At 50.7% G+C, this 14349-nt stretch overlaps 6 protein-coding genes across 6 annotated transcripts; 2 read left to right on the forward strand and 4 right to left on the reverse strand.

Moving 5' to 3' along the window:
* Window positions 1-132: 132 nt before the first annotated feature.
* TRIVIDRAFT_79308 (uncharacterized protein) lies at window positions 133-2626 on the reverse strand (the record flags this gene model as incomplete). Its single annotated transcript, XM_014104188.1, has 4 exons — window positions 133-1339; window positions 1389-1649; window positions 1705-2387; window positions 2445-2626. Coding segments are annotated over 4 exons (2095 nt in total), but the record flags the coding sequence as incomplete, so codon positions are not given.
* A 1224-nt stretch (window positions 2627-3850) lies between these two features.
* Window positions 3851-6142, forward strand: TRIVIDRAFT_54906 (uncharacterized protein; the record flags this gene model as incomplete). Its single annotated transcript, XM_014104189.1, has 6 exons — window positions 3851-3895; window positions 4134-4371; window positions 4436-4626; window positions 4685-4796; window positions 4857-5602; window positions 5660-6142. The coding sequence occupies 6 exons, from the start codon at window positions 3851-3853 to the stop codon at window positions 6140-6142; spliced, it is 1815 nt and encodes a 604-aa protein (XP_013959664.1).
* Window positions 6143-7107: 965 nt separating this feature from the next.
* TRIVIDRAFT_32139 (uncharacterized protein) lies at window positions 7108-8238 on the reverse strand (the record flags this gene model as incomplete). Its single annotated transcript, XM_014104190.1, has 1 exon — window positions 7108-8238. One exon carries the CDS (start codon window positions 8236-8238, stop codon window positions 7108-7110), a length of 1131 nt encoding a protein of 376 aa, XP_013959665.1.
* A 454-nt stretch (window positions 8239-8692) lies between these two features.
* Window positions 8693-9627, forward strand: TRIVIDRAFT_167680 (uncharacterized protein; the record flags this gene model as incomplete). The annotated part of the gene is made up of 3 exons (XM_014104191.1): window positions 8693-8780; window positions 8872-9074; window positions 9236-9627. The coding sequence occupies 3 exons, from the start codon at window positions 8768-8770 to the stop codon at window positions 9584-9586; spliced, it is 567 nt and encodes a 188-aa protein (XP_013959666.1).
* TRIVIDRAFT_211963 (uncharacterized protein) lies at window positions 9565-12089 on the reverse strand (the record flags this gene model as incomplete). Its single annotated transcript, XM_014104192.1, has 5 exons — window positions 9565-9883; window positions 9954-10124; window positions 10186-11803; window positions 11855-11903; window positions 11968-12089. 5 exons carry the CDS (start codon window positions 11975-11977, stop codon window positions 9644-9646), a joined length of 2088 nt encoding a protein of 695 aa, XP_013959667.1.
* A 303-nt stretch (window positions 12090-12392) lies between these two features.
* Window positions 12393-14045, reverse strand: TRIVIDRAFT_72564 (mannosylphosphorylation protein; the record flags this gene model as incomplete). Its single annotated transcript, XM_014104193.1, has 6 exons — window positions 12393-12669; window positions 12725-12852; window positions 12909-13214; window positions 13285-13453; window positions 13533-13540; window positions 13619-14045. 6 exons carry the CDS (start codon window positions 13730-13732, stop codon window positions 12603-12605), a joined length of 792 nt encoding a protein of 263 aa, XP_013959668.1.
* Window positions 14046-14349: the final 304 nt, after the last annotated feature.

Genomic DNA, 14349 nt, shown 5'->3' on the forward strand with positions numbered 1-14349 from the left:
TGCCTGGTGGCGCCGTTGAGCCTTGAAGAGCGGCGCTAGTGAGAGCGCATCGAGAAATGCCCCAGACAATGAGTTTGTGATAAAAGAAAAGAGCGGGGGGAAATATTCAGTTTTCAAGACGTATATAAAAATATTGCAATTGGTTCATAATGTCATTGAATGGAATATATGTTTTCTAAATGGTGTCGTGTTTGGACATCTATTATACAAAATTCTGCGTCTAAGATTGTTCACGCAGTGGTCATACAGTTCTGTCTTACATGGTTGGTTTTATGGATTGGTGTCGTCTTTTCGAATCAGCCATATGAATGATGTCTTGGATAATTCCAGTGCTTTAAATATTAGTAGTGTGGAATAATCCTCTCTCATCTTATCCAGATTTTGAGCGAAGTTGCAGGCCATATGGGGCAAGCTGCTCATTGCTTAGCTTGCTAGGTGACTGGACGAAGGGATCTTCGCCCTTCATCGTCTTGGGAAAGGCTATGACGTCTCGGACAGTCGGCGTGCCGGTCATCAGTGCCGCAAGCCGGTCAAATCCGAGTGCAAAACCAGCATGAGGAGGACATCCTGAGCGGAGGGCTTCGAACAGGTGAGAAAAGTCTTTGATCCTCTTATCGGTCATCTTCAAAACGTCCCGCATGATGAAGTCTTGGACGTCGGCAATGTGGTTACGCACACTACCTCCACCAATCTCAATTCCATTGAGAACCAGATCATAAGCAGCGCTCTTTGCCTCTAGGGGATCGGTAAACAGTAGCTCTAGGTCTTTCTGGGATAGGGGGGCAGTAAAGGGGTGGTGAGACGCCGCAATTCCTGCTGCGCCCTCCTGGCCGGGTTCGCCCTCTTCAACAGGCTTAAACATGGGAAACTCTGTAACCCACACAAACTGTAGCGATCCTGGCTCACCAAGTCGCGGGGTTTGCATATGACCTGCTTCCACAAGTGCCTTCCACAGCAAGTTGCGGATGTCTCCAATTCTAGTTGAGCCTGAGTAGTATTGTCCAGCAGGCTTCTCTCGGGCCTGGAAGATAACAAGGTCTCCATCTTGTAGGCCCTCTTTTTCTGAAAGCAAATCCAAAACGCTCTCATATTCAAAGCCCAACGAAGAGAATCCACACAGTGGCTGACTTGAGTCGTGGATGAGAATTTGAGGTTTTCCATCTGGATTATTTGCCAAAGAGGCAGGAAGCTCGTCCATAAATTTGGTGATAAATTTGCGCGCATCCGAAGAGGACCAACCGTTCAATGGCAATGCAAAAGCCTCTATAAGAGGGTTAGACAGATGGGTTATCATGCCAACAAAGTTGCGGAAAGGTTCGGGATCCGGTAAAGCATGTATCTATGACAGGTTAGTATTTTGTTAAAGCGGCGACATCTCATCATCTTACCCGTAGAGGAATACGCAAATCTGGTTTGTCAGAGCCGTATGCAGCAATGCTATCTGCGAATGTAATATTGGTGAACTGATGGGCTACAGGTTGGTCTGCTGGCGGTGGAGTGGAAGGTATATCGGCGACAACTGGAATCACTTCTCCTCGAATCTCCTTGTAGCTTTGTGCCGGCTGCAGAGCGGTTAATGCTCCTAAGATGATATCATTGATATCCTTTTGCACAGTCTCGGCCCCAGCAAAAGCCCACTCCATATCGAGCTAGTCGAAGTTGTCAGTGCCAAATTTCTGGAGCATGTCTTGAAGTCTGCCTTACTTGTGAGAATTCTGGTTGCCGATCAGCGCGGAGATCCTCATCGCGATAACAGCGAGCCCATTGCATATAACGCATAATGCCACTAGCCATGAGGACCTGCTTGTACTGTTGTGGGCTTTGACTTAAAGCATAAGCGGTACCCTTTTGTCGAGTAGGAACCAAAAATTCCCTGGCACCTTCGGGGGTAGATTTGAATAGAGTTGGCGTCTCTATATCAGTAAACCCCTTCTGAAGCAAGCTTTGGTTCAGCATTCCCTTGAGCCATGATCTAAATTGAAGTCTGGCTTGCAGTTCCGGGTGAAATCGAATCTGGAGATGGCGCTTTGTTGGCGGGAACTGGACTTCTGGTGTTACTATGAGATTTTTTGGAACGCTGTTGAGGGCACGTATGCTATCAAGGTAGACGGTTCTCTTTGATGAGCCATCACTGGTAGTTGGCTCGACGGCGTTTGCAGCCTCGTGCTGCTTTATACGAATAAGAACGGGACTGAAAGCTGGGACTTGGCGGAAGTCGTCATGGGCTTTACTGTCTCTCTCTGAGCTGGAGCAGACCTGAATAATTTCACCGGACGGCGTGGTGAGATCTGCGAATGAGAGGTGCTTTGAGACATTGCGACTCTTGCCTAATAATCCCACGTACACATCCTCTGATCCAAGCCCAAGTAATTCGTCATTGGCCTCATCTATTGTATGTTAGACGCTTTTGACACTTGGAAAATTCCGTTATTAAAAAGGCTTACATTTCTGCCAAAGATCTAACACACTGGCGCGTTTTGACGAGCTTTCTGCCTCATCCTTGACCACCTGTGAGTAAAGTCGGCTGTTCCTGTAAATCACCTGCCGGGGAATCGCTGCGGCAAAGGCGTTGAAACAAACATGACGACGCAATGTCAGGCCACGGGAACCAACGAGAGGCCCCATTGCCTAATATCAGTCAGAAATTGGCATTCAATTATAGAAGAATGACCTGCGCAAGAAATATGGCACGACTGATGCCGATAAGATAGAAGATGGACCTTCGTAGAGAAGCCGCCCAATCAGCCGATGAATTCCCGGATACCCCACGCCTGCGCAGAGCTTTAAATTTCTGCTGGCGTTTGGCGAGCTAGAATTTTTCTTTTTCTTTTTCTTCTTTATCCCTTCCATTCAAATAAACGTACGCACCCCAACCACTGCCAAACTCTACGATGCGTGCAATTGCTAACTAAGAATGCAGGTGATGAGATTGCGTGCATAATATGATGCTGGAGCCGCCTTCCTGACCTTTCAACACTCTTCCTTCGGGGCTTCAGGGTTTGGGAGCGATGGAGGGCTGGTTCCATGATATGGGCGTTCGACACACGGACCTTGTTATTGCATCGGACGCGATGAAAAAAAAGCTCTGACTTATGAAGAGTGGAAGGCTTTTCTTTTTGTCTGTTTGATTTTTTCTGATTTTTTTCTGATTTTTTTATTTTTATTTTTACGCTGCCCTTTTTTGTTTGCCTTGCAATGTACCTCTTCCATGGATTTCGCATTTGTAGCATCTTTGCATCTTGATACGACGTAGGGCTTAGCTCTTCCGTCGTCCCGAGATGCTGTATAATAAAACAGAGCCTGGTTCATGTTCCTTAATTTACTGCTGGCAAACATCCAATATCCGTGCCGCGTGCCAAATTGCGACTGAGTGGAAACGTCATGCGCACTGATGTAAAACCACGGATCTGCCGTGTTTCGCGATTCCTCCAGCTTGGAGAAAAACGGGCAAACGCACTACGTAGCCTTGCATATAACGCCTCTGCATGCTGAAATGTGTACAGCGCCGTAAGGCATGCAGACCTCTCCGTCCAAAGTCAATTCCCGTTAGTGAGTGACCTTCTTCTCCCTGCCCAGCCACCATATTTCCGCTGCTTCCGCCGCCACGTGCCGCAGCGCTTGGGGTATCGCCATAACCTCAACCCAACTCTCAACTTGCTGGTGCCCAATCGCAATCCAATAGCAATACCAGCATCTTCCCACCAACCCAAACCAAAGCTCCGCCCGGCTGCCGGTTCGGCCTGACTTCCGTTCAGTCGCCCAACTTTCTTATCCACCACCGACGACTTGACGATTGTCCCTCAGCCGGAAGAATTCCCTCGAGCACGGCCCCCGACCATACCTTGCAGCCATGAGCTCCTTTGAGAAGTCCGTCAAGGGGGCGACCAAGATCAAGGTGAGTTGCCTTCTCCAGCTCGGCTCAGCTCAGGCGTTATTGTTTGCGATGGCGATGGCGATGGTTGCCTCTCTCTATGGCTATGGCTATGGCTATGACTATGCTATGGTCATGGCGATGGGGCATCTCTCCATCTTTGGGCTCCCCAGCGCCAGACCAAACACGGAGGCAGAAGCAGGTCAACCCCAAGACAGACCAACCAGATGGCTAACTACTCCTCGTCTATGTGCGTCTGCAGAATGCTCCCCCCAAGACCAAGTACATCGAGCACATCCTAGTTGGCACTCACTCCGGCGAGGCTGGCATCGCCGAGGTCCTTCGCGCTCTCCAAAACCGACTGCACGACTCAACATGGACCGTCGTCTTCAAGAGCTTGATGACGGTCCACCTCATGATCCGCGAGGGATCTCCAGAGGCGACACTGGCGTACCTTGCGCGACACCGAAACATGCTGGCCATTAGCAACTTCGCAGACGGTCCGTTCCAACTGAAGCCATCTACAATCTACAACCACACGTGAGGACTGACAGTGTACAATAGCTCAAACCCAAGGCCGAAACATCCGTCACTATGCCAATTACCTCATCGAGCGAGTGCGCGCATATCGCGATACCAAGACTGATTGGGTGCGCGCCCCGGAATCAAGGCTGGAGAGACTCACCGTCGAGAAGGGTCTGTTGCGCGAGACAGAAGTTGTTCAGCATCAGCTTACGGCCTTGCTGAAATGCGATGTGCGTCAGATTCTAAGCCCTTTCTTGATAATAGAAGTGAAGCTTACCCCTCTCGCAGCTCCTCGACCAAGAACCAGAGACCGAGATCACGATTGCCGTATTTCGATTACTAGTCCTTGACCTTCTACCTCTATTCCAGGTTTTGAACCAAGGACTTATCAACATTCTGGGTCAGCTTTAAGTGCCCCCTGAAATTGTGCATTGTGTCTATTCTAACATTATCGCTATAGGCCACTTCTTTGAAATGTCGAAGCCGGATGCCGACAGAGCTATGGAAATCTATCGGACTTTCACTAAGCACACCGACTCCGTCGTCCAGTACCTTAGCACTGCGAAGCAGTGGCAGCATCACACCAGGGTTGAGGTTCCCAAGCTCAAGCATGCGCCCGTTAACTTGGGCCGCCAGCTTGAGGAGTATCTCAACGACCCGGATTTCGAGATTCACCGGCGGCAGTACCTGGCAGAGCAGGAGGCCAAGAAGGGTGGCAAGGGATCCAAGTCCAAGTCTACGAAGAGCGCAGTCGACTTTCCCAAGGCGCCTTCTCCTGCGGCTAACAATCCATTCCCCGTTCCCAGCAGCGGAAATGCAGCTGCCAAGGTTGAATCGAAGCCTCAAGCTAACAAAGGACCGGACCCTGACCTCATCGACTTCTTTGATTCGATTGAGCAGAACCAGATACCGATGCAAGTCACCAGCCAACAGCCCCCTATGCAAGTGCCCATGCAAACTCAGGGGCCCGATCTGGCTTTCCAGGCGCAACCCGTTGGGCTGGGCTTCCAGCCAGGCAACTTTGTCCAGCAACCTGCTGGTTTTGTCCAGGGCAATGGATTTCCACAGCCGGACGCTGGATTCATGCAGCCCCCTGCGCAACTACAGCCGACCATCACCGGCTTCAGCGGCTTCGGGCCACAACTGGGTCCTATCCCCCAGAACACTGTTGCCAATTTCCAGACTCCTATCCAACAGCAACCACCAGTTGGTATCCAGCCCACTGGTCTACAACCCACCGGTCTCCAACCCACTGGTCTCCAGCCTGTTGGACTTCAGCCGTCTCTCGCCGCTCCTGGAATGACCAACCCTTTCCGCCAGTCAATGCTGGTTGCACAGCCGACATCCTCTTCGTCTCAGCTGTCAACACCAACGTCGAGCACGCCAACCCTCACCCGCCAATCCACTAATCCCTTTGCCAGGTCGACAAACTCTCCGGGCCAGAACACAGGCCCTTTCCAGGCCCAGCCCGTACAGCCTCAACCTACGAGCACCAACCCCTTTGCTCGCAACGTTCCCACCGAAGCCCCGGCGCAGCAACAGCTCCAGGACCCACAGCAACAGTCTTCGTCGCTTGCTCCACAGCCGACGGGTGTCACGAATCCGTTCCGCCAGGGCGCCTTTGTCAACCACGCCACCGGCATGGGGTGGCAGCATAACCAGACTGCGATTGGCGGCGGCATCGACCATATCCCAACTGTACCGGTGTTCCCTCGTCCGGCACAGCAGACGCCCTGGCAGCAATAAATTCCGTTGCTCTTCAATCTTTTGAATCATGTAAAGCCCTTGTGATCTGGGAGTCTGGATTTCGTCATTCTTTATCTTTTTATTTTCCTTTAATGGGTCCATCGTTGCTGGGGGGTTTCCGCTTTTTCCTTTTACTCTTACATATCGCATTAAGCAGCGAGGCGTTCATTGGTTCATTGGTTCTCCTTCTTCTCTTTCTTTGTTCAGTTGACGAAAGGATTCGACCGTGAAATTTACTATTACTGGTCGGAATTCTAGAGGGATTTATTTCCTAGCATGCAAGTTCACACAGCTTTTATTAAAGGGGGGGGATTTGCACAGAAGGGCAATGCTTTGCTAAGATGGGACGGGAAGATTTGGGCAGACTGGCATGTTTGGGTTGGTAGTATCGTGTGTGTTGGGCGGAGTGTTTCGTTTGAGAGAGAGAGGATGCAAAGAATATTTGTTAAGTTGTAAATGCATTTTCTTCATGGAAGTGGCCTAACCACCACTGAGTTGGGGTAGTATTAATGCTGTAGCGATATGCAGAGGAATAAAATACCGACTAGCTTTAATCATTCTGTTGACCATTAACATTTATCATTATGGATACAAGGTTTATCATCTTATGGTAACAAGAGACTATACGTCAGCATATTAGCAATGTAGCCAGGGTAAAACTTGAGATGCTGAATAGCCAATTCCCTTTGAATAAACCGTCTGTTATCTAGCCTAGTATGATGTGTCATGGTATCGATCTTGATTAAAAAGAAAAAAAAGAAAGAAGATGTAAAAAAGTCCTCCAGTTTCCAAACGCCAACCCATATTGTCTTGCTATAATTTCACCTCCATATAATCCCCCACCTTGACGCCTTGAAAATGCAAAACAGTTATCCTCTAAGGAAGACCGAGTAAAGAACCCGAAATCTTGCAGGGTCGAGACATTCTTAATCTCGATAAATGATGGCCCTCAAAGAGTTCATTTCTCAAAATGGATCATCGACATCCATCTTCCCGCCCACTGGCACCGCAGCACCGGCCTCCAAAGAAGCCGCCACCGTTGCCTCTTCTCTGATATCCTTGTCTTCAGCAACAAACACGCCCAAGCCAGAGAATGCTTCGAACAGGGCTCTCGTAAGATATTCCTCGGAGCTGTATCCGCCCACAATGTAATCCTCCTTGGTGCGCGTAATGTCGAGCCACTCGCTCTTGTACTGCGACAGGTTCTCGCTGGCCAAGTCGACTCTCTGGGGCGCCAGATCCAGGCCACCAAACGGATCGTAGGGCTTATCGTCCAACACGACAGCACGCTTCTCTCTCAGACCACGGATCGACAAGCCGCTGCCTCCCATCGTCGCAACAGCATCCAGCGTAGCATCGCGCTTCTGCTGTCCTCGCTTCTTGAGCAAGATCCGATCGACTGCCTCCTCCGCATGGCCAAGCTCTGCGTTCTGCAGGGAATTGAGCATCTCCTCCCGGAACCGCGCGGCACTAGCTCTCTCATCGGCATCCTCCTGCAGCTCCTGGAGACGGCGCTGACGAGCGGCCTCTTGTTCTAGGGCGAGACGTTTCTGTCGTGACTCGTCAGATTCGCGGGCGAGTTTGCGATTGCGCTCGATCTCAGCCTTGTGCTGGGCCTCCCATTCAGAGAGCTGGATTTCGGCCTTTTTACGGGCCTCGTCGTTTCCGTTGACGAGGTCGTCGGTGAGACATTCCACCATGTAAAGATAGTCGTTGTACGCATCCAGGCTCTCAAAGTCGTCTTCGGCCTTGTTGAACACGGCTGCCACCCTTCTCCTGATGTCGACCTCCCGCTCAACGCCCAAGTCTCCGAAAAACGCCGTCTTGAAGCCTCTCAAGCGGAGCGTCTTGTGACAGCCCGCATAGGGGCATTGGTTGGGACCGTCCTTGAAAATTCGCTCAACACAAGTCTTGCACATGCGGTGGTAGCACTCAGTGTTGATTCGAAACTCCATGTCCTTGTTGAAGTAGCGCGTGGTTTTGCACACGGGACAAGCTTCGTCCTGGTCTGCGGGAGGGAGGGGAGCGGAGACGAAAGAGGCAGAATTGGAGGCATGGCGCACCGAGACGGTGCTGGTGCCGCCTGTACGTGACATTGTCTCGGGTGTTTGTGGGCGCTTGCGAGTTGGTGATGGAACTGCGATCTGGGGGTGTGAGATTCGGTCTTCAAGATGGATGTGCAGATGGCTTGACGGCGGTCAAACACGGCGGTCGCGTTGGTACCACGTATTCGCTGAGTCGTATGGATCTTCGATCTGGCTGTGGCGATATTTTGACGCGGTCTATGTGTTTATATCAACGACAATCGTTCTGGGGCACGCGACATGCAAGAGAGAGAGGATGATTCCAGTGGCTGACAATTCATTTTATCGAGTGACCAGAGTATCGACCGGATAGCTTTCCGCCCTTGCATATCAAGCTTCGGGGCTACTGGACGTACGTAAGCAAGATCCCCGCCATGCCATTGGCTTGCAGGCCTGTTTGGCATCTGCCAGGCTCATTGTTAGCGGATTTGCCCCTCCAACGCCAGCTAAACTTCCACCAGCATCCACCATCTACCATTACCTTTCGGTGCTTTGATATCACAGGCAAACAAGTCCTTCACAAGCTTCACAGTGCTTTGCCATGGCTGACAAGGGTAAGATACCGCCGACTTCACAAGCTGTGCTGCTTCATACAGCTTCATGATTCAATATTCAAATAGCTAACGAAGCTGCGGCTACCTGTAGATCCATCCCCCGCTGAAGACGCCGCCGCGCGCAAGAAGGAGGCTGAGGAACAGGCTGCGCTGCCTTACAAATGGACGCAGACCATCGGCGAGCTGGATCTCTCCTTCAACGTCCCCGGAAACCTCAAGTCGAGAGACCTCGTCGTCGATATTAAGAAGTTGACCCTCACTGCGGGTATCAGGGGACAGGAGCCCATCATAAGTGTACGACATTCCCTCTTCTATTGCCATATTGCGCCGCTGTCGTTGTCCCTCTCTACATGATTCATCCCAACGCTACCCTCTTCTCTCCTTCTATACAAAACCAAAACGAGGCGAAAGCTTTCTATCTATATACATGTACTCATTCTGAGTGTTACCAACAGGGCGATCTCCCCCATGCGGTCCGCGTCGACGACTCTACTTGGACCCTGTCCACCAACTCTGACGGAACCAAGTCCGTAGAAATCCACCTCGACAAGGTCAACAAGATGGAGTGGTGGGCACACGTCGTCACCAGCGCACCCACTATCGATGTTACCAAGATCCAGCCCGAAAACTCCAAGCTCTCCGATCTCGACGGCGAGACCAGGGGCATGGTTGAGAAGATGATGTTTGACCAGCGACAGAAGGAGGCTGGCCTGCCCACCTCGGACGAGCAGAAGAAGATGGATATCCTCAAAAAGTTCCAGGAGCAACACCCAGAGATGGATTTCAGTAAGGCCAAGATCCAGTAACGCGGGGGTATTGTACAAAATAATGAATAAAACAATTGCTTAATAACGAGGGGGGTATCATCGTGATTCAAGTGCCATCGCAGCCCGCTCTAAGAATGAGTTAAACTCCTTGACTTGTTTGAGCATCCCGCCTGTAAAGCTTGACGAGCTAGCTTGCTCTGATACGCGAGACACAAGCAGCTCGAGATTGGCCAATTCGGCCTCCCTTTGCGCCGCTCGTGGAAGCTCTGGTGCTTCCCGGCCCTGTTCCACGGCAAGATCTACATCGTGCATGAGAGAAGACGCGTCGAGACAATACTGCAACACGCTCGTTAGCTTATGCTCCAAAGCTTTACAACACCTCGGCCAAGCCTCAACTAGTTCTTACCTTTGACTCTCTAGAATCAGCCTCGTGCTTGATTCTAATAGCATCCATGCGAAGAGCAACCTGCTCTCGCTCGGCTTTGATACGCATAATCTCTTCGCGCAAAGCCATCCTCTCTTTCTGCACGTGTCGAACTCGTTTCCGCAATGAATGCCAGTGGTTCAAGTGAATAGCCTAAGAACTCCTCATTAGCATCGCTTTGTATGGTTCGGATCCGCATTTGCCCAAGACATACGTGTTGAAGGAACCGAGACTTGAGCTCCTCTCGGTAAGCCTCAATAGCTCGCATTTTGATGCGATACTCCTTCTTCTTTGCCGGGTCATCTGCACCACTAGCCACCTCCTGAAACTGCTCCAATGTTGAGGAAATCACCTCGTCGCAGACCTGAGCGAAAACATCAATCACACTTTCTCCTCCGTGGTTGACGAATGCCATCTCATTCTGCAGAGGATCTACATCGTCATCCTCATGGCCACGCTTCTTATGGTTAACGAATCGCTGGACAGTGATTTCAATCGTTCCACCATCGCCCTCACTCTGGTCGCTATGTCGTTTCTTCGTTTTGCCTTTCTTAGGTTGCCGTTCGTCGTTTTCGTCGTTGGAATCTTGCGGCTGTGCCTCGACGCGCTTTCGTGGTTTAGCAGGTTTCGGCTTGGCAGCAGGTTGTTTTTGAACGGTTGGGCTCTTGCTTGGCCGTCCGCGCTTTCGCTTGGGAGGTGTTGGCAGAACTGTCACCTCTTCCTCCTCCTCCTCCTCTTCTTCTTCGGCCTCAGTTGCTTCCTCTACATCAGGCTCAGTTTCCTCTTCTGGTTCGGGTTCAAGTTCCAATTCCTCCTCTTCGACTTCTTCTGCATCCTCCAATTCCTGTGATCCCAATTCTGGAGATGGTTCTCGTGGGTGCCTCACGCTTTCCCTCTCTAAAATTCTTGCCACTTTTTCCATGTCAATGCCATTGTCGTTCTCTTGTTCCTCTTCTTGGTCTTCCTCTTGCTCCTCTTGCTCCTCTTCATCTTGTGCCAAGGTACTCTCCTCAATAACCAAGTCGGTAGCCTCAGCCTCAATTTCCTCAATTTCCGCTTCCTCTTCTATTCCTGCTAGTTGGGGGAAGTTATCCGACGACAGTTCATCCGCCAAGTGGCTCGTATCCTGGCCATATACTCTTCCAGCTGACCTTTGCGAGGATCGGACTGTAGCTGCACCATTGCGACGCGCCTTGTTCTTAAGGGGTGACGAGGGCATAGGAATTCCGTCGTCTGAAGATAGCACACCCATCAACCTCACGCTAGAGCTGAGAGTCTCGCTCATAGGCACCCGGCGCCGCTTTCCGCTTCCTGGCGCATCCGCGGGAGATTCTGAAACCTCTTCGATGATCATCATATCGGATTTGCGCACCGAGCCAGGAGATTGCATAGGTACAGGTGATTGAACGCCAGGGTGTGGGGGCAAAGTTTCAAGCTCGTCTGCCACCTGAGGATCGACGGTCCGCACAGAACTCATAGACATCGGTACCGGATATGTCCTGCTCGGCCTGGGTGTAGCCCCGTCATCATCGCCATCCTCCTGTTCCGCCGCGTCGTAGTCCATCGGTTCGCTCGGCAGAGTTGGCAGTTCGATCAGTGGCTCTGTGGGCTGGGACCTGACCCGCCGTCGTCGAGGCGTGGAACTCGATTTAGGCTCTGGAGGAGCTGTCGCATTCTTATCCAGTTTCCTTCTCTTTGCTGAGGTAGTGGGAGAGTATTTGTTCCGGGCCGCCGGACTCGAGGCTGATGCGATGGATGATGCAATGGCAAGGCCTCCGATGTCAAGGCTGTTGATGTCGAGATGGAAGGATTCATCGTCTACGTTGGCGCGCCTACAGAGCAATGAGCAAACTGACCATTAGCACCTATCAGGTGTAACATACTGCGCGCCTCGAAGGCGCTCATTCAAGCGGTCTGCGCGGGTTTGTCGTCCTGTCTGCGTATTAGAATAAAATTCTAGGTGGCGGCGCAACGCAGCTGTTTCGGTGAGACATGCCTGTGGCCATTTTTAAAGGCAAGGGGGCAATTGCGCCATGTAGCTTCTACATATGGAATCTGAGAGCTATCGATCGATCGGCGGTTTTTTCTTGTGCGAGTACGGAGAGCGTTGGACTATGGTATATGGGGAGAAGAATTGGAGGTTGCGACACTGACTGATGCAAATCTGAGAGCTCTGAGTTGGAGGTGTTAAAAGTGGATTCTAGCGGCAGCTGGGACGCGACTGTTTCGAGACACGCGTTGATTAATGCAGTGGGGGGCTTCGATATCGTAGGGCAGCAAATTTCTAGGCACTGGTACATTAGCAGACGCTTGTGTGGCTTACCATATAAAGTACAGGTACTCAGACAGGAAATGCCCGAACATTTGAGGGCATCTCGCCATGGAACTCATCCACAAGATAAATCCTTTTTGCGTAGTTGTAAAAATTAATGCCTATATACCCCAATTCCCTTTAATGATTTGAGTCCCAATACCTCCTAAAATAATCCGTCAAAATCCCCAGCTATGCACCGGGCCTACCGGCAATCCCGCCACCCCTTCACACTCTAAAAGTTGCCAAATGCCAAAACTGTCTGATGAATATCAAGAGTACCAACGCCTATACATGCTGATGTGATCCATATGGGCAAACTATAAGTCTTCTTCCGGCTTTTCTTCAAGGGGAACCCATGACCTTGTCTCGTTGTCGAATCTATGGCTAAATTGAATGTCAGGAGGGATGCAAGTGAAGAAAAAGGACCTTCTAAACTTACCCGTGAAATACTGTATTAGTTAGAGATTTCTTGCCATATTCTGCTTCCAGCATCTCCTCGTATCGATAGGGAATCTTGCAGGGCACTCCCTCGAACGTTGTGTCTCGTAAGGGAAAGACATATGTATCCTATAGAGCTCATTAGTATGAGTGGCGAGTTGTCCAGATATGAAACTTGTCCTTACGCGATACTCGTGGCCATACTTGTCATACAAAACGCCTTCGCCCTCCTTATGATCCAGAGCATATCTTGCCGCAGTAATATCGATGTAGAGTCCGCTATGCATATCGATCCACCGGGCATCAATGACGTTGGATGTATCATCTTGGTCTCGATGAACAAAATACGGGTTGACCTCGAGTTGAAAGAAGCGGCCTTCTTCCATCGCACCGTACTTGTAGTAGTATATGGTCATGTTGTAATAGGCGGCCAGAAAATACATGTCTGCCTCTGTGACTTGGACATCTGCATCATAGTCCCACGGCATGACCTTAAGACTGCAGGTTAGAATGACAAAATACTAATATAGTAAGTATAAAAAGATGCTGGGTAGAAGATACCTTCTTCCCCCACCACCATCCGAGAAGAGTTCCATGCATCAGCCATGTTTGAATGCCCAAGTCTCGGAAAGTTGCCAGGTACGTCTGGACTAAGATCTTGATGGTCTCTCTCTGCTCTGGGTCATCGAGGAGTGTGAAAGCGAAGCGATTATCATAGTGAACATCATAACTATCAAGTCCGTGTTAGACAAGAGTGCAATGAAGACTATGGGCAGCAATAGCTGCATAGCCATGGCCAAGATACTCACGGATGCTCATCTACGGGAGATTCCTGTTAGTATATGGCAGCCGCTGAGAAGGGCAGAAGCCGCGTAATCACGCATTCTATCCACTCACGGAAATATTTGGGCTCAGGAGCCTTGTTGGATTTTGCCGCCGGGACAGCACTAATACGCCAAGCCAGCGCTGCCCAGGTGGCTGCGATGATAATGCTAGTGCAGGACTTCATTTGGGGCAGATTCTGATATTCGTCGAGAGAGGCGCAGCCTCGCTTCTTGTCTCCTCAAGAATCCCCCTTTTGAATGGATATCAGGAAGACTACAGATCCTAGCACTACCATGAATTAAAATGGAAATCAAATCCAGGGTGGAACTGGTGACGCTCTGGCGCCGGCAATTCGATGCCGCGAAAGGGCCTAGGAAGCCACCACTCAGCAGCGAATGTTTCGGCAGCGGTGGGAGGAGTGCATGGGGTTGACGCGCGTATCGATCCTATTTGGGATGGAAATAGATTGAATATATAGTCATACCTCGAGACTCTCAAGGCGCGTTATCAGGGAGGCAGAAGACGTCATGCTGTTGTTTGTTGAGTCTGATGATTCCGCCCTTTGCTGCCAAACCCCCTGGAGCTAACTGGTGAAAATTCCGGCACACGCGGTACCTAACAGAACACACCGTGGTGACATCACGCGACAGCGATTTTGGGTGGCCAAAGAGGTACCTCTGAAAACGGGGCTCTCCAGGGAAAGGCTTACGCTAGCACAGGGTCTGGCTCTGCGCCCTGTAGGGTCAGGTTGAGCCATTGTAGATGCACAGTCTGATGAGGTTTGGATGTGGGAAGAGGATG

Source organism: Trichoderma virens (assembly GCF_000170995.1).
Source record: "Trichoderma virens Gv29-8 chromosome Unknown TRIVIscaffold_3, whole genome shotgun sequence".
NCBI lineage: Eukaryota > Fungi > Ascomycota > Sordariomycetes > Hypocreales > Hypocreaceae > Trichoderma > Trichoderma virens.